The sequence below is a fragment of the Enhydra lutris genome, unplaced genomic scaffold (genome assembly GCF_002288905.1).
Source record: "Enhydra lutris kenyoni isolate GAN:26980312 unplaced genomic scaffold, ASM228890v2 scaffoldscaffold28, whole genome shotgun sequence".
Lineage (NCBI taxonomy): Eukaryota > Metazoa > Chordata > Mammalia > Carnivora > Mustelidae > Enhydra > Enhydra lutris.
Window position 1 is genome coordinate 24,201,266 of NW_019154112.1, and position 27,204 is coordinate 24,228,469.

At 43.7% G+C, this 27,204-nt stretch overlaps 2 protein-coding genes across 2 annotated transcripts in view; both read left to right on the forward strand.

Moving 5' to 3' along the window:
- LOC111152273 (glutathione S-transferase alpha 4) overlaps window positions 1-9,343 on the forward strand; it is a 26,574-nt gene extending 17,231 nt beyond the window's left edge. The window contains exon 8 of the mRNA XM_022510736.1: window positions 9,315-9,343. The gene's annotated coding sequence lies outside the window, so the exon portion shown is untranslated. The remainder of the gene's footprint in view (window positions 1-9,314) is intronic.
- LOC111152274 (glutathione S-transferase A4-like) lies at window positions 9,323-20,097 on the forward strand. The gene is made up of 6 exons (XM_022510738.1): window positions 9,323-9,421; window positions 10,542-10,593; window positions 13,688-13,820; window positions 15,697-15,838; window positions 17,196-17,327; window positions 19,808-20,097. Exons 1-6 carry the CDS (start codon window positions 9,335-9,337, stop codon window positions 19,928-19,930), a joined length of 669 nt encoding a protein of 222 aa, XP_022366446.1. The 5' UTR covers window positions 9,323-9,334; the 3' UTR covers window positions 19,931-20,097.
- Window positions 20,098-27,204: the final 7,107 nt, after the last annotated feature.

The window sequence follows — 27,204 nt, forward strand, 5'->3', positions numbered from 1 at the left end:
GGTGGGCTTCCCTGGTTGACAGTACCCCCATTGTCACACATGGTTGCCATGATGTCAGTGCTGTCCACAACTCCATGGAGACAGCACATCTGGAAGCTCCACATGTGGAAGTCTCCTGGATTCTGCCCTGGGCATCTCTCCCCTTTGGCTGATTTTCACCTGTGTCCTCCCCCTGTAGTAAACCATAGCTGTGAGTAGAACAGCTTTCAGTGTGGTCTGTGAGTTCTAATGGACTGTGGAACCTCAGGCTGGTGTTTGGGCACCCTTCAGCTTGGAGCTGGTGTTAGGAGTGAGGGTGGCCTTTTGGACTGCTCCTTCTAACCTCTTTAAGGAAGAGAAACACTTTATACTTATGTGTTGATTAATTTACGCATGGGAAGCAGACATTGACTTGATAACACCCAGGGGCCTGTATAATGGAGTTGTGCGGGATGGCAGCAATTTTGCACTATTTTACACTGTGATTTTTGTGTGATTTTACGAGGGAGTGCCATTGCCTGGCAATACGTGGACTCGAAGCCTTTTTGTAATCATTGGGTTGTACTTCTCTTAAACACCAGGGGGCCCTCAAGGCTGTCTCTGAGGAACCAACCAGAGAGGCATGTTGGTTTTTGCACTGAGAGAATTAGAGGCAATAAACACCGCAGGCCATGCTGTCACGTGAAGACGCGTGCCCCTGTCTTTCCTGCCCACAGGTACATGACCTTAAATGGTGCTGGGCCCTTCCCATACTAAAAACAGGTCTCCCTCCTCCCCCATCTTGCCTCAGGTGGCATTACCTCAGTCTTGTCCCCATCCCCTTTTGGTCCAGACCCCTGCCCTTTAGTCTCAGCCCACGGCACCCACCCCCATTTTCCTGAGCCACCAGCCTCTGGTCATAGAGTAAGTGGTCAGGCACGAGAAATCGTTGATCCTTAAAAACGACAGTGTGTGAGAGGGTTCAGGGCTGAACCCAAGCAGAGGAACCAGGAGGCTCACTGACTCGAGTCCCAATAGGTAGATCAAGCGGTAAAAGTGTGGAACTGCACGTCAAGGGGCTGTGGTGTCTAAACAGAGGGGGAGGGGCAGCACTTAATCTGAGACCCGCTACCAGCTGTTCAGAAAGTTTGCAGGACCACTTCCAAATAAGATACCTGATCGGGGGGAGGGTGCCTGGGTGGCTCAGTGGGCTAAGCCTCTGTCTTCGGCTCAGGTCATGATCTCAGGGTCCTGGGATCAAGCCCCGCATGGGGCTCTTTGCTCAGCGGGGAGCCTGCTTCCCTCTCTCTCTGCCTGCCTCTCTGCCTACTTGTGATCTCTGTCTATCAAATAAATAAATAAAATCTTAAAAAAAAAAAATTAAAAAGATACCTGATGGGTAGTGCAGGTATCTTAAAACAGAATCTTCCCGATTCCTCCTTCCGGCCCCTTGTAACATTTCTGTTACAGATGTCACATCCATCAGCTATCATCGTCTGTCACTACTGTTATTTCTAACACACGACATCGATTTGTTCATATATTGATGCTGCCTGTCTTCCCCAACTAGAATGTGAGCACCGTGGGGGCAGGAATTGGGGCTGTCACGCCCACCGTTTCAGACCGGGGGCCTAAAATAGTGCCTAGGACAGAGTGGTCCTCAGTAAATATTGGTTCAGGAAGCCAGTGAAGTCCTTCTTCTTACTTGGGCAACTTGGTATGCTCTCAGATCCACAAATAACAGATGTAAAGTGAAACCCCAGAGGTGTGTACAAACTGGAGTGCTCCATTGGCTAATCCCTTGCGTGGGTGGGGCATTTAATGGGAAAGGGTTATAAACCCTCTCTTGATCTCCCGGAGGCACCCTGAGAGGAGAGCCGGGAAGAGAGGTTAGTGGTGGATTTCTTACACACTCTTCTCGGCTGTGGCTAGATAGTTCTATTCTGTGGCCGGTTTTGCAGCTTACAGTCAGCAATTGTTCTAACTTCATGGCTAATTTAATGCCTATTATTTTAAACTTGCTTATATCAAAAGGAACATATTTTTATGCAGAGTAGATGGGTACATGAAAATGAGATGGCAAATGTATATTTAGATAAGGCCTTTTAAAGACTTTCATTGCCTGTGTATGACATTAAAATGCCACGAGACCCCCATACCACACGTGAAATGGAATTTTAAAAAATATGTAAGAGTCAAGTGGTGTTTCGGTTGATTGATGGAAATAACCCACTTAACAGAATTGAAGCTTTTGAGCCATTACATTTTTTTTCTTCCTCAGGCAAATCTCATATTTTTTTAAAAGAATTTATTTATTTGAGAAAGAGAGGAAAAAGAGCGGGGCAAAAGGGCAGAGGAAGAGGGAGAAGCAGGCTGTCCACTGAGCAGGGAGCCTGATGCAGGGCTTGATCTCAGGACCCCGGGATCATGACCTGAGCTGAAGGCAGACACTTAACCGACTGAGCCACCCAGGCGCCCCCAAATCTGATATTTCTGTATAAGTTGAAGAGAACATAGGCAGTGCCTCACAGGCCAAATCTCCTTCTCTAGGTGTCTGCATAAGCTTGGAGGATATAATCCAAATAACGTGACGTGGGGGACTTCCTCTGAGGTCCTGCATCCCTGGGGGTCTGTGCTAAGTTGAAAAGCAGAGGGGCCTCTCGTCAAGCCCTGAAACAATCTTCCTAGGACTTGTCCTAATCATTAAACAGTGGTGTGGCAGGTGGTGGTCCACTGCACTTACTCTCCCAGCAGCCTCAATCACCTGGGCAGGTGAATGTCTCTTTCGTAGCTCAGGTCTATTTCTCATTTCAGTTTATAAGGCTGGGTGTAGAAGTCGACCTCTCGTCAGTTTTGGAAATGTGACTCAATCCTTTAGACCCTAACGGAAAGGAAATATAGTTTCTGAAATTCAAATATTGGGCTTTTTGGAGAAATTACTTAGCATGCCAGCAACACTGGCCTAGAGCTACCGCCCTAATCGTCCTGTGACAGAAGTGACTCAAACCTCACCCCACCCAGAAATCTCCTTCGGCTATTTGTGTATTAAAAATGGCAGGTGGGGCACCTGGGTGGCTCAGTGGGTTAAGCAACTGCCTTCGACTCAGGTCATGATCCTAGCGTCCTGGGATCAAGCCCCATTCAGGGTCCTTACTCAGCAGGGAGCCTGCTTCTCCCTCTCGCTCTGCCTGCTACTCCTCCAGCTTGTGCTCAATCTCTCTCTTTCTTTCTCTCTCTCTGTCAAGTACTAAATAAAATTAAAAAAAAAAAAAAATGCCAGGTAAGTGCTTGAGCTGGTTTTCGGAAGAGCTAGTTCCATGTAGGAAGCTTATCTTTTGATAACATGTCTGATTTTGCCAATAGGTCATGTTAGGAAAATAGAAATACTTCCAGGCCATTATAAATGGACTGTAACTTGAAGGCTCTATTTAGCCATACTTTGAAACTCTACTGAAAGTCTCGGTGATGCTGTTAATATTGCTATTTTCCGAACTTGAACATATTCTTTGTCTGAAACATTACGTACTTAGGGCTAAAGTGATGCTACATATCTCCAGTCTAGCAAGTTTAAGTTCTGTGGGGAATACAGGGCTATCTGGGAGAGGTGTGTTTTGGTTTTTTGTTTTGTTTTGTTGTTTTTTTTGTTTTGTTTTAAGTTGTTGTTGTTGTTGTTGTTGTTGTTTGGCTAAGTAACACATTTTGATCTGCTGGTTGTAATGAAGATAGCCCATTCTGATCCACTGGAGAAGCCAAAGTAAATGTTATAGCTATTTCTATTAATAATAGATTTAGAATTGACATCTTATATTCTGGCCCAGAGCATCTGCTAAAACTGGAAGCCTCTTAAATGAACCCCTTAAAATGTTCGTCATCCAGAAAATTCAATAAAATCCTACCTTTTGCCTGACTGTTCAAATAGTTGATAAAAACGTGTGCCGTTTCACCCCGGCTTTCCAGAATGGCAGTAGAGTTTCGCCCCCAAAAGACTGGCTGCTTTCCCAATGTGTTTGTTCTGCAGTTAGGTGCATAGGGCAAAGAATGAAGACAAGGGAAGAGACATAAGATCAGAAATACTGTTAAAACTGGAAGAAATGAAGGAGGTTACCAGATTCTGAACCCACTTCCATGTTTATAGTTCAGGCACCTGACATTTCTTCCAGACCCGCTCCAGGATTGGAAAGAAGCTACACACCTGTTACTTGGTGCAACTTGGGGTTTGAAGAAGGCCTCACTCACATCTCCTCAAAGGAGGTCAACAAAAATGATATAACATGGGAAATTCACTCATAATCACCCGTTTCTTCTGCCCTTCTTCTTCTTAGCTACACACAACTCCAACACTTCACCATTTGCTCACCCTCTTTTTCAGGCATCCTTTTCTGCAATTTATACCTGCACAACTGTCCCTAAGAAGAATGACCCACGGCCACACACCGAGCCCCTGATGCAATTTTGTTGGGTTTTCACTCCAGACCTGGCTTCTCAAACTTCATTTATTTTATTATTATTATTTTCAAAGATGTTATTTATTTGTTTGACAGAGAGATCACAAGCAGGCAGAGGGGCAGGCATAGCGAGAGAAGGGAAAGCAGGCTCCCAGCTCGATCCCAGGACCCTGGGATCATGACCTGAGCCGAAGGCAGAGGCTTTAACCCACTGAGCCACCCAGGTGCCCCTCAAACTTCATTTTAATATACAAGCCAGTTGTCCAGGGCTCTTGAGAAAAATGTAGGCTCTGATTCAGTCACTCTGCCCCAGGGACTTAGAGTCTGCGATTCTAACTTCACTCAGCCTCCTGGTGAAGCCAATGCTGCTGGTCCAAAATCACAGTCCTAGAGAATGACTTCCTTTCCTTTCAGAAGCAAATTTCACTGCTTTTCTCTCACATGAATGTTGCTGCCATCTGGAGACATGGATGTGTGTGTGCATATGTTTGCATGCCTGTGTGTGTGTGTGTGTGTGTGTGTGTGTGTCATTATTTGAGTCCTTACGGTGCTTAGCGGTTTACACACATGACCTTATTTCCACCTCGTAATGACCCACATGAATTAGGAACAATTAGTCTTACTGCACAAATGAGGAAACTGAGGCTCAGAGAGTTTAAGAAACTTGCCCAAGGGAGAAATGGAGCTCAAATTTCCGCTTAGGTCTTTGCTTTTATTGGTACCCAGGGCAAACTCAGATATGAGTTCTTCCACATTTTCTTTTCTTTCTTCTTTCTAAAAAAAAATGTTATTTATTTATTTTGGGGGGCAGAGGGAGAGAATCAGGTAGACTCCATGCTGAGCATGGAGCCCAAACGGGGGACCTGATCTCACGACCCTGAGATTATGACCTGAGCCAAAACCAAGATCGGATTGCTTCACTGACTGAGCCACCCAGGCATCCCCACATTTTCTGAAAGATTTTGGGCATGTTTTTTTTAAAAACCAAGGCCCACACTCTGACCATCCAAAGTGTGCGATGACATCGTTGCTGCCTTAGACACGGGCCTCCGGAGCTCTGGGTTGGGGGTGGGGCGGGCATCCCAGGGCTCATCTCAGGTGAAGCTGCATTTGGGGGATGTTTGCAAGCCCCAAGAGATGGCTTTCAATTTCCAGTGCAATAAGCCCTTGGCAGGAAGCCTAGCTGGTGAACTAGGTTTACTTCAGGACATACCTGTTGGTCAATATTAGCTGCACAAAAACCAGACTTGTTTATGGTGAGCTCAACACCTCGGGTTCTGGATCTTTCAGCGGCTATGTTCGCAGAGTGTCTGCATTTTGGGTGAAATCCAGAAAACACTCTCCTTTGTTCCCTTTATTTCTCACGAAAGGAATGAATATTTCCATTGTGGTATGTGTTTTGTCCATTACTTTATTTAGTCCTCAGCCCTCACAATAGCCCACTGACGTCAGTAGTGCAACCACCATATCCATTCTAAGGATTAGGAGACTGAGGCTCACAGAGGTGGGAAAAGGTTGTACAACATTAGTGAGAACTCATGACTCTATAAAGCCCAGAGCCCCCCTGCTTTTGAAAGATGGGGATAGTAACACACACTTACCAGTTCCATTTAAGGACTGGACATAGTTGCGTTTCGTGCCTGGTAGAGGGGCTGTGAATAAATGGGACCAGATTCATATCCGGGCCCTCAGCTTTCTCAGTGTTCATTCTGTCAGTGAACCCAGGGTGGCTATTAATCCACGTTCTTGGTTATAGACCCAAAAGAGCACAGCTTTCCCTTCTCACCTGGTGAAAACGTCCCTCTCAAAGGAACACACCACCTTCCACTCCTGGTACTCAGCCTCCCGTCTACCTGATGTTGCCAGCAACCCGCTATTTCATTCCAGCACCTCGAAGGGCTCATATCTCTTGAGTATTGCTCCTGCCATGCCAGCAAGAAGCTTGCCCTCTCTTGATCATTTTCAGACTACATTTTGCTGCCTCTCATCTGAGAGATTTCACTGGGTCTCTGGAACAAAAACGATGTCTGGAGCCTCCACGTTAGGACACTCAGTAGTCATATTAGGTTAACTGTCTCTTGTGGGCAATCTGGGGCTAGGATTTTAATCTCCGTAGGTTTCAAATGACTAAGAGAAGAGTCAGAAGAAAGACCATTTGGCCTGCATTTTAAGTGACCATTCATTGCCTAGAAACAACATTCTGGAGGCTACCAGATAAGACCTTTTCTGAATTCATGGTCTAAACCAAAGGATAATGTTCAGCTCTGGCTAACTGGGGGAGCAGGATAGAATTACTATAAAAAAGGTGTTTGCAGGTGTTCATATGTCCCACATTCTTCCACCATAAGATTTATTTCAAACAGAATTTGGACTGTTGGAAGGTTTCAGGAACACAGAACGACAGGAATTAACCTGAGACCAGCCCTGGCCAGATTCACAGGCTCATCCCCATCTCTCAGCAGGTGGAGAGGGGTCAGGCTGGTTGGAGCTCTGTGTGCTAAGCAGAGAGTGGAGAGAAGGAGCTCCTCTAGACGGGTGGTGATATTTAACTTCACCACTATCACTTTATTTTTGTCTGAAGTCAGCAGGATGGACGAGACCTGGAAGGGGTTCTCAGAGGGAGGGTTTGAATCATTTGCCAATCACCCAGAGTTTGCTGCTGTTGGATGTTTGTAGTTGTTTGTGTGTTTGTCTTGCTTACATTTGCTCCTTAACCATCCTACTTAGGACCCTGGAGGTGACCAGAGAATTCAAGAGTTTTTTCACCAGGGAGAGTTTAACGTGAAGCCACCATTTCTCTTCTCCCTCTCATCATATTTTCCCCACATTGATTTTGTTGTAAGGTTCATTCTAACGTGTGTTAGCGGTATGTTACTACACTCAAACATATTTCTCTAATTGGGGAATTTGGGTGCCTTTTTTTTTTTTTAAAGATTTTATTTATTTATTTATTTGACAGAGAGAGAGAGAGATCACAAGTAGGCAGAGAGGGATACAGAGAGAGAGGAAGGGAAGCAGGCTCCCTGCCTAGCAGAGAGCCGGATGTGGGGCTCGATCCCAGGACCCTGGGATCATGACCTGAGCTGAAGGCAGAGGCTTTAAACCACTGAGCCACCCAGGTGCCCCTTTGGGTGCCTTTTTAATCATTGTGTCTCCCAAGACAATGAAGTAGTGGGTCTTTCTGTAACTTTCAACACTCAGTAGCTAAAGAGGCAACTTAAAAGGAAGGACTCCTGACAGCAACCCAACAGAAGCAGTGCCCAGAGCATGACAAGACCACCGCAAGAAAGGAATTAGCATGGCTCTGGTAGCACATACACTACAACTGGAAAAACACAGAGATGACCACCGCTCCAGGCAAAGATGACGCACATGTTTGTGACGTGTTCCATATTTAAAAAAAAAAAAAAAAAAAACAAAGGAGGAAAGGAATTCAACTTTTCTAAGAGTTAAACTGTAAATGCAGCATATAAGAAAATAGGGTGGTTGTGGGTAGCATTGCTTCAAGATACTTTTAAGATTTTGTGAACCCGAGTGCTTTTGCTGTCATGATTGTGGATTTTTTACAGTCAAAGTTTTCATTATCAACCGAGCTACCAAGCTGATTTAAAAAAAAAATTTGTTTTTAAGATTTTATTTATTTATTTGACAGAGACACAGCGAGAGAGGGAACACAAGCATGGGGAGTGGGAGAGGGAGAAGTGGGCTTCCTGCTGATTAGGGAGCGAGATGCAGGACTCGATCAAAGGACCCCGGGGATCATGACCTGAGCCAAAGGCAGATGCTTAATAACTGAGCCGTCCAGGTGCCCCTACCAAGCTGATTTCTAATTTTTTGGTGAATTTTGTTAGCACAGGCAGCATCTCAAGCAGAATCCCAGCTAGGACAGGATACTTGGCAGTTTGGCACTTAGTAGGCAAAGGACCACAGTGAGTGCTGCGTTAGAGAGCTAAGGTCAGTCTCTCCAAGAGCCATGCGTCATCCCAAGGGTGCACCCTCCCAAGCCACACCACCCCATGCACCACCTATGCCAGAAGCTTGGCTTTCTTGCCATTTCCTTGAAGCATGCATTGTTGCCTATGGGGCCAGAGTGGCAAATGTGAGAAAGGGAGACCCAGTAGTCCTCTAAGTCAGTATAGAGCTTTTGGTATTCTCAAAGCATGTTCAGTAATCCTGTGAGACAGGCAGGGGTCACTAACATCATAACCACTGGTGGCCCTTGCCACAGCTAGGCGGAAGGTGCAGATCAGGCATGCTCCCATTAGCCCTATCCTCTTCTTTAAAAGGTTGTGGGTCACCTAGTGCCATCCTTCCCAGTTGCAGACGAGGACATGCAGGCAGACAGAGGTACTGAACTGGGCCTAAGTCTGCCTGGCTCCCTGGTGCCTGGGTCGACTAGAATCCTGGTCTTGACTAGGCCTGCCTTTGTCTTTGTCTCCCCCAACACTCAGAAAAGTCTTGCAACGGAGACAAAAGCATGCCCAACTCCCACAGAACATTTCAGTCCTAACCAGCCCAGCTCCCTGACACTGTTAGATAAGATTTTCTTTTTGCAAGGTCATTCACAAAACCATCATAATAACTCCTGGATCCTATCTCAAAACACCAGAGACTCTCAAATCTATGGAATACCTCGATACCGTGGTATGTATCGTTTGTGCTTTCTTTTTTCTTAAATTGTGAGATAGAGCATACATACAGGAGAGTGTATTTTATGTACAGTTTAAAGACTAGTTATAAAGACTGGTTGTTAATTTTGATTAAGAAACAGAATATTAATAGCACTCCTGACTCCTCCCCTATGCTCCTCCCAAATCATACCCCTCGTTCTCCTCACCAGAGGTAACAACCATCCTGCTTCCGTGATCATTTTTCTCTTGCTTTTCTTATTTTTCTTGTTTTGCCCTTCAGAAAACCCCAAGCCCAGATTCATGGCAACCAAACCCAAGCTCTTCTACTTCCGTGGCAGGGGCAGGATGGAGTCTATCCGCTGGCTGTTGGCTGCAGCTGGAGTGGAGGTTGGTTCCTGACTGGGAAAAGAAAGGGTAATTTGGGTGGACTGGAGTGGTCCTCTTCCCCCTTCAAAATTTAGGATGGTGCCATCAAGATAGATCCACTCTTTCCTTTTCCACCTACCTTTCTTTGTAAGAGGTGAGAAAGGGATCACAGTCTTCTGTTTAAGCAAGGATGGGGGGGTAGAAGCCTAGGGAGATGTTCTGGAAGCTTGATAGAGGCCCAAGAGGTCATGGTGATTCATAAGACAGAGGAGAGAGAGGAGTCTTTACAGGAACCGACTGATTTCCTGTGGTTCTTCTGGCTCTGGCCTGACACCTCAGTCTCACTCCACCCCTGGCTGCCTACTGGAACCTTAGGCCCAAATGCAGTCTGGTTTCTTCTTGAGCCCTTCTCGGAAAGGTCTGCCCCACTGGGATCTTTCCTTAATTCCAAATTCCTTAACCATTGACTTTTCCATAGATTTTCACAAATTCTTTGGAATTGTTTGGTTTCAGACAGGTGTGAACTTCTTTCTCCCCATTTGAATGCCATTCTTTAAGACAAGGACCCATACATGACCTTCTTTGTTTTGTTCACCTTATCCTACCCCCATCTCAAAGTTTAGGGGACCAAAAAAATCACTCTTTCCCACAGGAGTTTTAGGGATTCCATCAATAAATAATGACAACCCACCTGAGTAATAATCTTCAGACCCCTTTTCATTGAATGTATGAGGATCAAAGAGAAATTTAATTTGACCTGAGAGGGAGAATGACACACAAGAGAGAAAAGAAAAGAAAGCGAGGAATGGAAAAAGGGAAATCATTGAGGGAAGTTGATGAAAAAGACAATAATTTGGAGATAAAAAAGAGCTAAGGTGAAGAAAGGGGAAAATATGAATGGGACTGAGGAGATCCTATAAGTAGGCAAAGTCCCAAAAGGGGTGCCAGTCCCATGCCCATATAAAGTAATCTACACACACACTGGTAGAATTTTCAGCTGTGTGGAAATTGACAACTTTGTGGTTCCTTTTAAAATTTTCATTCTGAAAGTCATTGGGTACTTTATACTGTGAACATATCTCTCTCCCCCCCACCACCCCAGGACATTAAAGTTATAACCAAGTTTCTATCCTTTATCTAGTTTGAAGAAGAATTTATTGAAACAACAGAACAATATGAGAAGTTGCTGAAAGGTGAGCCTAGACTTAGTCAATGTTTTCTTACTGGAAAAAGTAAACATTTGCTTCTGGAAATATTCTTTCAATACAGAACACAGAAAACTCTGGAGTGACAACTATAGAAAAAGGACTGCTCGCACTGAACGAGTGCTCACTGTGTCCCTGTCACATTGCTAAATTTATCATCTGCATTGTGTCGTTAGCTGTCATAAAAGCTTATGAAGTAGACTCTGACCTGGACCTCAATTAGAGATGGTAGCATGGGTTTGACTCAGCTAATTTGTTCAATACTCCCCACCCCACTAAAGAATGCTTTAAGAATTCTTTTTTTTTTATAATGTTTTGTTTTTTTTTTAAACTTTTAGAGTTAGAAGGGATCTGAGAAGTCACAGTACAATCTCTCGCTCATTAGGAAATCCTCTCCCCAGCATTACTGGCAAATGGCCTCTGGTCTTCTTCTTCTTCTTCTTCTTTTTTTTTTTTTTAAAGATTTTATTTATTTATTTGTCAGAGAGAGAGAGAGAGAGAGAGCGAGCACAGGCAGACAGAGTGGCAGGCAGAGGCAGAGGGAGAAGCAGGCTCGCCACAGAACAAGGAGCCCGATGTGGGACTCGATCCCAGGACGCTGGGATCATGACCTGAGCTGAAGGCAGCTGCTTAACCAACTGAGCCACCCAGGCGTCCCAAATGCTTTAAGAATTCTTAAATAATGATCCAGTGGATTGGAAGGGAGAGAGCAAAAGGGAAGGGGAATTTGAGCTAAGAGATTCTCTAGTTCTCATGGCTCACATCCGTTCTTTCTTAGTGGTTTCAACAGATTATCAGACACCATCTTATCACGTCATAATAGTAGAACTAAGATTATCGAAAAGACCGAAATTTCATTAAATTTGGAAGAAGTCCTCCTTCATCCTTACAATTCCCTAGAAAAGTTTCTCACATCAAGAGAAAATACTAATACTTTCATAGTACTTCTTTTTTTTTTAGATTTTATTTATTTATTGGATAGATAGAGATCACAAGTAGGCAGAGAGGCAGGCAGAGAGAGAATGAGGGGGAAGCAGGCTGCCACTGAGCAGAGAGCCCAATGTGGGACTTGATCCCAGGACCCTGAGATCATGACCTGAGCCAAAGGCATAGGCTTTAACCCACTGAGCCACCCAGGCATTCTGACTTTCATAGTGCTTCTTAACCATCTAACAGCCACAACGTTACTTTCCTTACCTAAGGAAACATGGATGTCCTCACCATTGCTGATAAACAGTCATGAAATTGACACATATTTTTTTTTTTTGAGAAACATTCAACTAGTTATAAGCAGACCTGCCATTTACAAACTGTATGACTTTGCAGAAGACCTTTAACTTCTCCGCATCTTATCTCCTTACCATAAAATAAAGATAATCTCTGTGGTCACAGATACAGCACACCAGTAGATCTCGCTAAATGGGGAAGGCTGGCTAGCCCCTTACCCAATTCTTGCCCAGGAACTTTATTGTCTGAACTATCCCTGAAGTTCCCCATTCTCTTTGTTTCTGCCCTACTCCACCCCAAATGAGGCCAGTCCCTGGTATGTAGTAGGGATTAAGTACATATGTATTGAATAAGTAAATGAAATGCATCTCCAGAAACTCTTCCATGATGATTCTGGCAAGAACTCTTCCCTAACAGCCTATGAAATCCTCCATCCCTCCCTGAGTCTGTGATGCTGCTCGGGTGCTTGAGACACTCTCCTGGGCATTATTATTAGTGAAGAGGAGACAGAGAGGGACTGTTGGCTGAAGCTCTTGTGGCCCACTTCTGTTGTGAGTTCGAGCAAGTCATGTTTGCCCCCTTGGCCTTCATAGTGCCATAGTCTATTACATGAGTGAGCTAAATGGTCTCAAAGATCCTTTCCTATACTCTTGATACAAGAGTTTTTAAAAAGCTTCTGAAGAAGATCATCAGTTCTGAGAAGCATGGTCATATCTAATGGACTTCTGCCTCACTAACAAGCCGTAGCACAGAGCCCAGTTTAGATGCTCATTCAATGTTGGACAAATGTAGAACTGCCTTTAGGAAATGGAGATTTTACAATCTCTGCATTATTAATAGTATTAATATTTCCAAAGCACGGTCACAGGCATGGTCTTATTCTTGCTCAAAGAAACTCTACAATAGGCAGATCAGAAAATAGGCTCAGGGAAGACAGAGACTTGCCTGAAGTCATCAACTAGACAGAGACACAGGCTCTCTGGAAAGTTCCTCTACTGGTTCTCATTAAGTCAAGTGGCAACAGTATTGGAAGTTGGGGAAATTAATTCTGGCCTTTGCCAATGCACTAATGAAGTCTGGTTCCTATTCTGGATACAAAGTTCCTTATTCTCAGCAACATAGGGGTGGCAAAGGAAATTTAAAGGCCATTTATTTCTTCAAGACCCTATGAAAAGAGCACTATTTATAGTGTATCTTTAAATGCATTACTTATATAGGCGGTCGCTCACAAAGAAGAAAATGTAACTTCACTGAACACTAATTATTGACAGTATTGTTTTATTTATCTCGTTTCATCCTTTCAAAAATCCTGCTAAATAGGTATGATTACCATTTTAGAGCAAAGGAAACTCAAGCTCAGATAGGTCATTCGCTTAAAGTTGCATGGCTGGGGAGGGCTAAAGCCGGCATTTGGACCTGGTCTGCCTGGGTTCTTGCTGTTGCATCCGTCCTGCTGCCACATAGGCCTGGAGTAATACCTGCTGTGCTTTCCAAGGAATTCAGGTTCCCATCCTCCACTCCTGGATCAGAATATCTGGGGAGTGGGGTGAGTATTTTTAACAACCCACCACAGTGATTCTCATACACCCAGAAGCACTTACACTATAACAGTCATAGTAAATGTACAGCGTCTTAAACAATCATGATTAACCAACAGACAAAAATGCATGAAACCGTGAAGCAAATCTCAGATTTTCCATAAAGCAAATGGTAGGCATTTCCTCAACAACTGGGGTCTTTAGCTCACCACTTTGGATGAAAACCAAATCATTCAACAAAATTAAAGAGACCCTCCTGCAGGCTTACCGGAACCATGGAAGGAGAGTTTCCTAACCTCACTTTGCTCAATCCACAGATGGACGCCTGCTTTTCGGCCAAGTGCCTATGGTTGAAATTGACGGAATGGTGCTCACGCAGACCAGAGCCATCCTCAGCTACCTTGCTGCCAAGTACGACTTGTATGGAAAAGACCTGAAGGAGACAGTCAGGTAGCATAGCATTCACAGCCGTACTTGATTTTTTTTTAAGATTTTATTTATTTATTTGACAGAGAGAGATCACAAGTAGGCAGAGAGGCAGGCAGAGAGAGAGGAGGAAGCATACTCCCTGCTGAGCAGAGAGCCCGATGGAGGGCTCGATCCCAGGACCCTGAGATCATGACCTGAGCTGCCGGCAGAGGCTTCAACCCACTGAGCCACCCGGGCGCCCTTGTACTTGATTCTTATCTAAGCTCTGTAGTCCTACACCGGCTGAGACCCAGTTATGGTGTTGCCTTTCAGCCTAGCCTGGGGGGAGAAGGCAAGGAAACAACAGGGAAATGCTCTTGCTATACCCAAATGTCTTGTGCATAACTGAATAAGTATTCCAGCGTTTCCCTTTTACTACTCATGGTGGTGTGCATTCAACATTCTCATATTCTCTCCCCACTCCTAACAAAATACGTCCTTATAAAATAATCTGGTAAACTCTTCAGCATGAAGGTGGAAATGACTGACAGGGCAAACAAACATTGAGCATTGTATCAGTGATCTATTACTACAAATAATGCTGTATAGCATATCACCTTGAAACTCAGTGACTTAAATCAGCATGCATTTATTACTGTATCTTGTGGGTGTTGGCATATCTGGGCCAGACTTGATTCCTCTTGGCTGGACTCAGTCATGTGACCTGTGGTCAACCAGTAGTCAGCCAGGAGGCTCTGGTTTGGGGTGCTGAGTATCAACCCAGGGGCAAGTGGGCCATATGTCTCTCATCCTCCCACATGTAGCTTGTTCTTGGGGCAGCTAGGGAAGGTTCTAGGAGAGAGACTGAAAGCACACAAGGCCTCTTAAATTCAGAACTGCTCAATTCCACCTCATTCCGTTAGTCAAAGCAAGTCATGAATGAGATCATCCCAGAAAACAGTCATCCTAACTTGCAATCCCAAAAATACATGGCAAGAGAAGCAATTTCAAACAGTGTGTGAAAAGAATCCTTTTATAACACTAAACAAGTACTAATATACAAAAGCAATCTGTTTCTCATCGTTTTGATGCATATGTTGTTTTTTGTTTGTTTGTTTTTTTGTTACAATTAAAGAGACCGGCTAGGTAACAATCTAACCTGTAGAAAAAGTGATTTGTAATTCAGATAGGACAATAAAGTAAATTATGCTTTTTATATATATTATAAAGCAAAAGACAAAGATGACCACTGAACCAAATTTGTTGGGCAGTTAGCATATAGGAGGGATACACAGACACACAACCCTTAATGTTTGCACACTGGTTGTAGAGATAACTTGCTCAGCTTAACTCCACCAATAGGCCAATAATCCACGGTAATGTATCTACCATTCTTGGTTATTACTGTTGTTGTTTTTAACCTTTTCTGTGTGTTTGTCAGTGAAAGAAAAATTTTAGAGAATGAAATCCAGGTGTCTGTCCGACCTGAGTAGGAAAGCAAACTTTTCTTTCTCAGTTGTCAGGTCAGGGGAAGACCTGCTAAATTATATATTTTCCCTAAAGAAGTGAAAAGGTTCTGGTACTAATAATCTCGGACTTCTGGTAAACTTCATCCAGTTGGGTTTTTAAAACCATAATAACGTATTTATCTATTTACGGCAGACTTCAGCTTGGAGGCACGTGTTAATTTTTTCCACACATCCCTTCATGCAGTAAACATTTCCAGAGACCCTCGTATCCTCGGGTCCCTTGGAGGGCTCTGGTTCCAGAAATCATTCCTGAGCACGGAATCTTAAGGGAACGGGTGCGTCAAGTCATTTGCCCCTATATCCATTTCTGCCATCGCAGAGGCGAAGTAGCAAACCCCCATCCTCAAAAGGTTCCCAGTGCGAACACCAGTCACGCGCTGTTTTGTCAGGATCAACATGTACACGGACGGCACCCTGGACCTCATGCTAATGATCGCGGTGGCTGCGTTCAAACCCCCCGCGGAAAAAGAGGAGAGTCTTGCTTTAGTCGTGAAGAGAGCGAAAACTCGTTACTTCCCCGTCTTCGAGAAGGTAGGGGGCAGGGACGCGGTTTGTGTCCGGGCGAGGACCCAGCCCAGCGGGGACAGACGTCTAGGTGCTCTCGCGAGAGACTGGATTCCTGTCGGCAACGGCTGCGCGCGCAGATCATGTGGGTGTGGGGTGTGGGGTGGGGGGTGGCGAGGGGAGGGCGGGGAACAGGGGGCGGGGCTGACGTCCTCGAGCGGCCTCCAGTACCCCACCGCCCCATTCCAGAGAAGGATGGGTACTGAGAGATTTGGGGCACAGCACGTTCCCACTGCCGCTTCCCGGCGTGTAGGGATGCAGGGCTTATTTTCTGTTGCTGAGAAGAATAGTTCAGCGGTGAAGATCTGAAAGGACAAGCTATGATGGTGCCTTACTGCACTCGGACCAAAACTTTAATAAAGGGTTGCAAAACAAAAGGACGTAATTATGTGGAACCTCTGACAAGACAGAATGGGAATAAATCAGATGCAGTGAAAGGACACAGCATTTCTGTTCCGATTTTTAAAAATAAGCCATCAGCAGCCTAGGGCATCACCACCTTAAATTCACCGTGTCTGATGTTTCTTTACCTTTAATACTGGAGGCTGATCATGCCTCAAGCAAAAGACAAGATCTTTTAAATTTACAACTTTGCCGAAGTCATTTTGTTCTCGAATCCTAATTACGAATGTTCTCGAAATACAACTGGTAAGGTTCCAAACTTAAAGGACAGCATGGGACATGGTAAGAAAGACTTGTTAGCAGAGGGCTCCATCAATAAAGGCTTGCCAGACAGAAGAAGTCTGTGGGATTTCTCCTCTGTCTTAGTCTTGGGAAAGAATGATTTACTACTGATTAGTCTATAATGAAGAGTTCTGCCGGTGCTTCAAAGTCCTGGACGATCCAGTTCCTCTTTATTCAGGAGCAATGTACAGTGTTGTTGAAACACCTTCCATTTGAAAAATTAGTATCATTCTTTGAGTTGAAATGTTAAATGGGCTTTCTGATACTATTTTCTACTGTGGTGTAGCAGCCTGATTCTAACTAATCATGACTTTTGTGTCTCCCTATCCTGGTGGGTATAGTTTTACTTAATCATCTGTAAGCGTATAAGAGAGAGCTCCCTTCATGCCCTTCACTACCCCAAATGTCTTGATAATCATGGACAGATTCCCAACAAGACTGTGCCAATTTACAGCAATGTTTATGAGTGTTTAAGACTTGCTTTCATCTGATCCTTTCCAAGCAGTTTTGGAGATTATCAAGAAAAAGATTCTTTAGTAAATTTGATCTGTACAGAAGATTCCCTGCTTTTATAAGTGCGTAGCCAGCCAAAATAGTCTTTACTTTTATTTGATACTCTTTGTTATTTCTCTTTCCTTAGATTTTGAAAGACCATGGAGAGGATTTTCTCGTTGGCAACAAATTCAGTTGGGCAGACATACAACTGTTAGAAGCGATTTTAATGGTGGAAGAACTCGATGCTTCTGTACTTCCTGAATTCCCTCTGCTAAAGGTAGGGTATTCACTTGCACACGAAGCCCAGGAAATAATGAATAGAAATGAAGGCTAAAATGAAATGCATCTCAAAAAGAAAGAAAGAAAGAAAGGAAGGAAGGAAGAAAGAAATGCATCTCCAGTTCAATTTCAAAAGAAGACTTATTAAAAATCATTATTTTATTCATCTTGGCAATTTTCTCCTGCTTGCCCTACAGGATCATTAGGAAATAAACCCTTATGATGGGAGAGAGATAGGTTATGCTGGCTTCTAGCATAAACATTGAGTGCTTGCTTGCTTTCTTTTTTTTTTTTTTTTTTCCGTGCCTTAAACATTTTTTCCTGATGAAGCAAGGCTGACAAGTCTTCCTTCATTGTTTCCTTCCCCAGCACCCACCACACAACTCTGCCTCCCTTTAGTACCCCCAATGTTGAGGACACTCCACCATGTCCCTCCATTGGTCAGAGCTTCTGCCTGGGTGTCTCTGCCTGTCTCTGCTGCATCGCCCATCCTTAGACCTCCCTCTCTCAATCCTGCCACTGTCAGACCTGAGCCAGCCTCTGTTCCAGTTCCTTAGAAACCTTTTATCTAAGAGAGGACCATAGGTTTTTTGGTTTAAGAATAGTATTTTTTTTTTCTTACTACCAAAGAAATGGAATTTCAGGTCTTTACACTAGGCATTTATATGAAACAAAAAAAGACGGGACCTAACTAGCCAAATGCTACTACTGGATTAGACTCTTTGCTCTCTTATTTTACATTTTTTCCCCAAAATAAGATCATACTAAATATGTTTTGTGGCCCGCTTTTAACATTTAAAAAAATTATCATGAATATTTTGACATGTCAGCAAATATTCTTTTTTTTTTTTTTAATTTTATTTATTTATTTGACAGACCGAGATCACAAGTAGGCAGAGAGGCAGGCAGAGAGAGAGAGGAGGAAGCAGGCTCCTGCAGAGCAGAGAGCCCGATGTGGGGCTCGATCCCAGGACCCTGGGATCATGACCTGAGCTGAAGGCAGAGGCTTTAACCCACTGAGCCACCCAGGCGCCCCAGCAAATATTCTTCTACAATATCATTTTATTTTATTTTCATGAGACAATAGAGTCCCATCTTTTTGAATAATCAGAACTATATAAAAAGGGCATAAATTGAGAAAACTCATTCCCACCACTACCCTCTCACCTTCCTGCCCCATAATCATTTTTATTAGTTTCCTGTGTACCTTCCCAGTGTTCCTATTTATGCAGATACATAATATGAATATCTATTTTTCTCTCACCCCCACCCCTAGCTTTCTCTTATACAAAGTAGCAAATATATTTTGTTCTGCCTTGGGCTTTTTTATTTTTTCTTTCTTTCTTTAAAGTAAACCATGCATTCTAGAGTTCTTTTTCTGTCAATACAGGGACCTTCCTCTTTCTTTTTATATACAGTATCATTTTAAATTACCGGTTTATATACCTTGTGGGGACTTACCATAGTTTATATGACCAGTTTTCTTTTCTTGGAAAGATAGACTATTTTCAATTTTTCACTCTGCTAACGTTTTTAAAAAAGATTTTGTTTATTTATTTGACACAGATTGAGAGAGAGGGAATATAAGCAGGGGGAGTGGGAGATGGAGAAGTAGACTTCCCACTTAGCAGGGAGCCCAATGCAGGGCTTGATCCCAGGACCCTGGGATCATGACCTGAGCCGAAGGCAGACACTTATGACTGTGCCACCCAAACACCCCACTCTGCTAACACTCTTAGCATGATTTCTTTGCTCACCTTTATAATAAATTCCTAGAACAGGAATCGATAGGTCAAAGAATATTAATTTTTTAGAGTTTTTAATTTGTGCCATCTACTTGTGACAGTGAGTTTTTAAGAAGATAGTTTATTTTGGGGTGCCTGGGTGGCTCAGTGGGTTAAAGCCTCTGCCTTCGGCTCAGGTCATGATTCCAAGGTCCTGGGATCGAGCCCCACATCGGGCTCTCTGCTCAGCAGGGAGCCTGCTTCCCTTCCTCTCTCTTTGCCTGCCTCTCTGCCTACTTGTGATCTCTGTCAAATAAATAAATAAAATCTTTAAAAAAAAAAAAAGAAGATAGTTTATTTTATTTATTTATTTACTTATATTTATTTGAGAGAGAGTGAGAGAGCGCATGAGAGGGGAGAAGGTCAGAGGGAGAAGTAGACTCCCCATGGAGCAGGGAGCCTGATGCAGAACTTGATCCCAGGACTCTGGGATCATGACCTGAACTGAAGGCAGCCGCTTAACCAACTGAGCCACCCAGGTGCCCTTAAGAAGATAATTTAATTCACACTAAACACACTAGCCATTGTATTACCTTCCCTGGGAACACCCGGCAAGCAGGTGTTGAGGGATTAGGTCAGATTCAACAGACTGGGCTCCGAAAGCTGACAGTCTAGACACCCTCCTCCCGTGACAAAGTTCTGTTTAAGGTTATGACTGCTATTAAGGCTCTGACTTTACTGGTTCTCACCTCAGGCATTTAAAACAAGAATCAGCAACATCCCTACGATTAAGAAGTTCCTGCAACCTGGGAGTCAGAGGAAGCCACCCCCAGATAGCCACTACGTGGAAGTGGTCAGAAGCGTCCTGCACTTCTAATGGCAGCAGGTCTTACCCTGGTCAACAGCGACGATCCTTCCGGTCACAGCGTCAGTACGGGCTGCCCAGTGAAGCGAACTGTAGAATCTAGGAGTAAAGTGTCTGAAAAGAACAAAACCATACAGCCATGAAAGAACAAACACCAATTAAATGCAATACAAAACCATTCTGGTGTGTGACTTTTTTTTTAATTGTAAAATGTTATAAAATTATTTTTATTATTAATGTAAACAAAGGGCTTAGAAAAATTGAACTTTCTTTTAAGGTATCTCTTAGGCAAAGTCTCTTTTAAGAAGTCTCTTCTCTCCCATGCCTGGGTGGCTCAGTTGGTTGAGCATCTGACTCTTGGTTTTTGGTCACGTCCTAATCTCAGGGTTGTGGGATCCACCCTTCTCCCCCATGGGGCTCCGCACAGGCTTGTGCGCGCTCTCTCTCTCTCTCTCTCTCAAATGGGTAAATCTTTAAAATTTTTTCAAAAATTAAAAATTAAAATTGAAAAAAAAAAAGTCTCTTCTCTCTTAAGAAGCCGAAAAGAATATAGGCTTCTAGACCAGAGAAATGTGGTATCTAGGAGGAGTTTATTGAATTTATTGACTAGCATTCTTTTTTTTTTTTTAAGATTTTTATTTATTTATTTGACAGAGAAAGAGATAGCAAGAGAGGAAACACAAGCAGAGGGAGTGGTAGAGGAAGAAGCAGGCTTCCGGCTGAACAGGGAGCCCGATGCGGGGCTTGATCCCAGGACCCTGGGACCATGACCCAAGACAGAGGCAGCCACTTAATGACTGAGCCACCCCTTGACTAGCATTCTTGACTGTTTGTGGATATTTCAACTGTCTAAAATCATAACAGTTTAATATTTCTATTATGTGGTACTTTTTTTTTTAAGATATTTATTTATTCATTTGACAGACAAGAGATCACAAGTAGGTAGAGAGGCAGGCAGAGAGAACGAAGCAGGCTCCCTGTGGAGCAGAGAGCCCGATGTGGGGCTCGATCCCAGGACCCCAGGATCATGACCTGAGCCAAAGGCAGAGGCTTTAACCCACTGAGCCACTCAGGCACCCCTAATGTGGTACTTTTGAATATTAAGTTATATATAATTATATTTGATATAATTATATAATATATATTATATATTGTATGTCATATATATTTGGGACAATGCTTGAAGCCTAGTTATACATTTGATAAATATTGATATATATTAATTTTCTTTCCTCTTCTTTGGGGATTTTTGTTTCCTTGACATGCTATTTCTCATTTATTTTTGAAATATAGTGAAATATTTTGAAATATTAACATAGTGTTATATTAGTTTCAGGTGTAGGATATAATGATTCGGCAATTCTGAATATTACTCAGTGTTCATCACGCAAGGATACCCAAGCCCCTTTATCTATTTTGCCCCACCTATCTCCCCTCTGGCATCCACTAGTTTGTTCTCTGTATTTAAGAGTCTGGGGTTTTCCTTTGTTTCTCTTTTTTTCTTTGTTCCTTTATTTTGTTTCTTAAACTCTGCATATGAGTGAAATCATAACATTTGTCTTTCTCTGACGGACTTATTTCACTTAGCATTATACTCTCTAGCTCCACCTTTGTTGCAAATGGCAAGATTGCATTCTTTTTTATGGCTGAGTTATATTCCAGTGTGTATATATATCACATCTTCTTTATCCATTCATCTATTGATGGACACTTGGGTTGTTCCACATCTTAGCTATTATAACTAATGCTGTGATAAACATAGGGGTGCATATATCTTTTTGATTAGTGTTTTCACTTTCTTTGGGTAAGTACCTAGTAGTGGAATAACTGGACTATAGGGTAGTTCTGTTTTTAACATTCTGAAGAACCTTCACACTGTTTCCCACAGTAGTTGCACCAGTGTGCATTCCCACCAACAGTGCACCAGGGTTCCTTTCTCTCTACATCCTCAACTTGTTATTTCTTACCTTTTTGATTCTGGGCATTCTGCCAGGTGTAAGGTCATATCTTATTATGGTTCTGATTTGCATTTTTCCGATGATTAACAATACTGAGCATCTTTTCACATGTCTGTTGTCCATTTATATTTCTTCTTTAGAAAAATGTCTATTCAGGTCCTCTGGCCATTTATTAATCAGATTATTGGGTTTTTGGTATTGGCTTATATAAATTCTTTATATATTTAGGATATTAACCTCTTACCAGATATATCATTTGCAAATGTCTTCTGCCATTCAACAGGTTGCCTTTTTGTTTTGTTGATGATTTCCTTCACCACACAGAAGCTTTTGATTTTGGTGTAATCACAGTAATTTAGTTTTGCTTTTGTTTTTTCTTGCCCCAGGAGATACATCTAGAAAAATTTTTCTATGGCTGGTATCAAAGACATTACTGTCTGAACTCTCTTCTTTTTTTTTTCATGAACATATAATGTAATTATATTTGCTTCAGGGGTACAGGTCTGTGAATCATCAGTCTTACACAATTCACAACACTGTCCCCGCGAGGGCTCTAACCCCCCAACCTCCAACGCCACCACTTAGCCTCTGAACTGATGTCCCTCAGTGGAGCAGACTTACAAAGTTCCAATTTTGTGCTCCACTGCTCTACTGCTTGCTGGGAGCCGGCCCCAGCCCTGTGGCTCTCTTCCAGTATATTGCCTTGGATTCATTTCTCTGCACGTCCTTCCAGAAAGTGGTCACTTTTCTGTTCCTAGAATTACTGCTCTTCTTCTCCGATCTCCTGTTGAGTTTGTGGGTGTTCAGAATGGTTTTATATCTAGCCAAATTCCTGGGACCCTAAGATATTTAGGTCCCCTACTCCTTTGCCATCTTGCTCCTCCCTTGATGTGTGACATTTTTGTAAGCTTGTCAGTTGTGGACAATGGTTACAACTTTGATGAAATCAGAGTTCTGTGTAAATAAATAGGAGGTTGATGTGTTCAGGGCAAGGCACAGCCCACTTAAGGCACTGTTCTTACCATCTGTACCAAGATCAGGACCACTGTTGGAAGAACAAGCAGAGACTTGGGGCCCAGGATCTCCTCTAACACCCACAATGACGCTGTGTACTTGCAATAGAAAAAAAGTGACAAATGACAAATCAGAAGTAAGACAATGGCTGATGCCAGGAAATCCTGTGAGAAGGGATGGGGAAAGAGAGACTGTCCATGGAACATCATTCTGAGACTGTAAAAAAAAAAAAATGTGGACAATTAGACAACCTTATTCCACCCAACAGAGCCACCTGAGACTGGGCTTTGCTTTGCTGAAACAAGTAATCTGAGATTAAGATTTAACCAATATTTATACGAATTGACCCAAAGATTCCTTCTCCTTTAAGGGTCACAGTGGTGTTCCACATTGGGTAATTTGGAACTCAGCCCCACATCAGGGCCCTGTGTGATGAGGGATGGAACAGCTGTGCAGGGTGATGTCCCGGGCAAAACTGTGGTTTCTGGTGGTGGTGGGGGGGGGGGCTGGGGGGGGGGGGGGTCTGTGGTGTGGAGCAGGACTCCTGCCAATGCTCTGATGTACACGACTCCACCAGCTCTCCACTGCTGCTGGGCCATCCTGCCCAGGCCACACACTAGACCAGCTTCTGAGTGCGTATCCATGTACATGTCCTTACTGGTGAGATGATCTCATGGCTCACCAGACTTCATACCCTTTCCTTAGGACCACCACAGGCCAGGACCCTTCCCTCTCACAATATGCTGTCCCATCCATTTTTCCTCCCCAACTCAACAGAGTTGATCAACAGAGTTATGACCACCTGGGCCATTCAGCATCCCCCAGCCCAGCCCATGTAGGGCCTGAGCTCTTACTCCCATTGTGGTCAAATCCCAATTCAGGATTCTCATTGAGCTAATTGCCTGATCTCATTGGCCACTCTGGCAAGGCCATGGCCAACTACCAGACGATGCATAAGACAAAGAGGGAAGAAAGGTTTCTCACAGAAAACTCTGCCTCTTTCTGTGTGAGATGACTTTTTCTTCTGACCGCCTCCAAACCTAAGAGTCTGACCTGACAAAAATTAGGTGAGAAAAGGAAAAGAGCTGATTTTTTCATGATTCATAATTGTAAGCCTATCTCTATTTGTTATAACCACATGGTTCTGGTAAATAATTCAAATAGTTTAGAAGACTTACACAATGAAATATAAAATCCTTCCCTCCCTGAATTGTTCTTAAACACAAGCACTTTCTGGGTCCTCCCTCCTTGCCCTGGTGCTTGCCTTGAGAAGCGAAGCACTGCATGATTGAGTTCCCAAGGCTCTAAGCCTGTTTTGCCCGGCGTTCTACTTCCTGGGTGTTGAAAACAAGCCCTAGGTCTGATGCCAACCTGGCACATTTTCTGAGCACACCCTAAAAGCACCTGACAGAGGGACAGCCAGCCAGGGCCAAAGCAGGTTTCGTCATCTAATAACCCCATACACACAACTTGCTGTCTTTCTTGTAATAGTTTTTACACCTTCGTTCTTCCCTATAGTTCTCTTTGGGCCTATTGCCTAGCTACCCAAACTTAGTAGAAATAACTCTGGGTACCCAAAGAAGGGAGCCTCAGAGAGCCCAAGAGCATCCAGCAACATTCAACTTCTCTCCCACCACCAGAGAGTCGTAGCTTTGGACCGAAAAAACAAGGGCAAGTGAAGACGGTCAGCTCAATATACCCAAAGAAGCGGTGCAGGGCTTGGAGGTCCTTGGTCCTCCCTTCCAGAAGATACTGGAAAGGAGATCCTGTTACCAGCTTTGTTCTCCCATTTCAAGAGTTCAGCACTCTAGAACATGAGAATTTCTTTTCTTGGCAACTAGGGACTCTCCCCTTTCAGTTAAAGCCCATTTGTTTTGTTTGTTTAAACAAAGAATTAAAACCTGAGCAGTGGCCCCATAATGACCCTTCCTAACTTGATGTTGATAATTAATCCTCCCTTTGGACTCCAGCTTGGTTTTTAAAACATGGGATTGCTGTGTAAGTTTCTATGCACAGAGTTAGAGTGAGAAACTTAAGACAACAAAGTCAGAGATGGTTGCCCTGCGATAGACCTTCCCTGGATTTCCAGCCTTGAGCAAACTGGGGAGAAAGGGATTTGTTTTTGGTTTTTGTTTTTGATTTGGGGCACGGGGTGTCGGTTGTTGCTTTTAAGCAAAGAAGATTTATTAGCTCATACGTTTGGAAGAACAAGTATGAACCACGGGACTTTCAGACCATTAGTACTGCCCAGATTTCATTCCGGGTTGGCCTCAGGTTCTTCCAAGGGTCTGCGGTTGGCTCATCCTCATCCCAGGCGGCCCAGGGGCTGGCACTGAGGTTACTAACCATGCAGCCCCAAGAGAACCACTGGGAGGAGGCAGAAGAGGTTCCTCAAAGAAGTGGGCTGGCATTGCCACAAGGGGAGGGGCCAGACACACTTGCAAAGTTTTACTATCTCCCCAGTTTGCAGATAAGGAAAGTGAGGTTCGGCAAGTCAGTTACCCCCTGCACTGAGCTCCCACCCTGTGTGCTGCCAGCAGGATCCCGGCTTTAGGAATGGGAAAAACTAGACCCACAGAGAGGAGGCAGATTTGTCTAAGCTAATGAGCCTCTGAACTGAACCCAGACCCTACAGTCAGGGTAGATGGTCTTTTAAGTAGATTTGGCAGTAGCCTGATGTTCAGTTTGCAAGACTGAAGATAGCGAGATTAGTCTTTCCTGGTAGCTTAAGAAAAGGAGGGTTTGGATTGGGTGTTCCCATGCCTCGCCCTCCGCTGCCAGTACTATGCTGAGTCAGGGCATTGTGTTTTTTGTTTTTTTTTTTTCTTTTTTCCCCCCATGGCCCTTTCCATCCAGTATCGATTGGATCCTCCCCAAAACCTTGCAAGGCTAAGACTTCTTTCTTTCAGATTAGAACGCTATTGGAACTTGATGCTTTTTTTTTTTTTTTTTTTGGATAAAGCTTTTTAACTAAGTAAAGCAAGCACTCAGTAAAGGGGGCAAATCTTACATTTACAGCTCAATGTTTTCTATTTCTGTTCTTACAAATGTTACCTACCTTTCTTTCTTTCTCTCTTTCTTTCTAAGATTTTATTTATTTGACAGAGAGTGACACAGCAAGAGAAGGAACACAAGCAGGGGAAGTGGGAGAAGAAGAAGCAGGCTTCCTACCCAGCAGGGAGCCTGGTGTGAGGCTCGATCCCAGGACCCTGGGATCATGACCTGAGCTGAAGTCATATGCTTAACCAACTGAGCCACCTAGGCACCCCTCACATTTCTTTAAAAAAAAGATTTAATTTATTTATTTAGAGAAAGAGAGAAAGAGCAAGAGAGAGTGAGAGGTGGGGAGGCGGTAGAGGGAGAGGGACAACCAGATTCCCCACTGAGTGTGGAGACTGCTCGATTCCACAATCGGGTCTCGATTCCACAACCCTGAGATCATGACCTGAGTGGAAACCCAGAGTCAGCTGCTTAACCAACTGAGCCACTCAGGTACCCCACACTTCTATTTTTAATAGAAAGCATTACTGAGGATAGCATAAAGAAAATGTTCAGTAAGTTTTAGTAAGTGTATAGAGTTGTGCAAGTACCCCTCCCTGTAGTTTTAGAATGCTCCCATTCCACACAAACCTCTTTGTTTCAGTCAAAGGCTGCTCCCACACCCCCAGCCCAGGCCATCTCTGATCTGCTTTCTGTCACAGAGCATTCACTCCTCCAAGATAAAACTTGCATGAACCCACAGTGCCAAGGTAATAAATAGCCCTGGGTCATCTTCCTGTGGCTTTCTCTTCCTGCAGAAAGGTCCGGTAAGACTTGCCCTCACAAGTGAGAGGCTGTCCTACCTTGAGCTGGTAGCTCCTTCTCTCAGTAGCGAATGAAAGAAATAAGATATCACAGACTCCACTAGGCAAAGCGAGAATGTCAAGGTCCTGTGAGGAAATCAGAAACTCCTAAGTCTGTTAAGGATGTTGAGGTCTAACGTTCAGAGAATAGGATTTAACGCAGAAGTGAGTTAGAAATCACTTAGCTGTTTTATAAGGCAAGGTGCAAAGGACAGGAATTTGGAGATTGTTCCTGCCCTTGAGCATGAGTATTCTGGGCCCCCTGACGCAGAGCTTCCCAATCTGTGTGTCCTGATGGGTTACAGAAGCCAGGAATGAATGAGCCAAGCCCCTGGGGCAGTTAGAGCAGTGCTGTGATTTACCTCCAAGGCTTACAGATATGACCATTTCTTCTATTAGTCGTGAAAAACTGGTTGGGAAATTGCCCTGGGAAATGCTGATGGTGGACCCTGAGCTTCTAGCTTCATGAGTT

Bases quoted from the DNA above. Each gene is read 5' to 3' on its own strand.
- LOC111152274 (XM_022510738.1), top strand. From the start codon at position 9,335: ATGGCAACCAAACCCAAGCTCTTCTACTTCCGTGGCAGGGGCAGGATG. The intron at 13,821-15,696 runs GTAGCATAGCAT...CTGTTTTGTCAG, and splicing joins GACCTGAAGGAGACAGTCAG to GATCAACATGTACACGGACG. The intron at 15,839-17,195 runs GTAGGGGGCAGG...CTCTTTCCTTAG, and splicing joins ACTTCCCCGTCTTCGAGAAG to ATTTTGAAAGACCATGGAGA.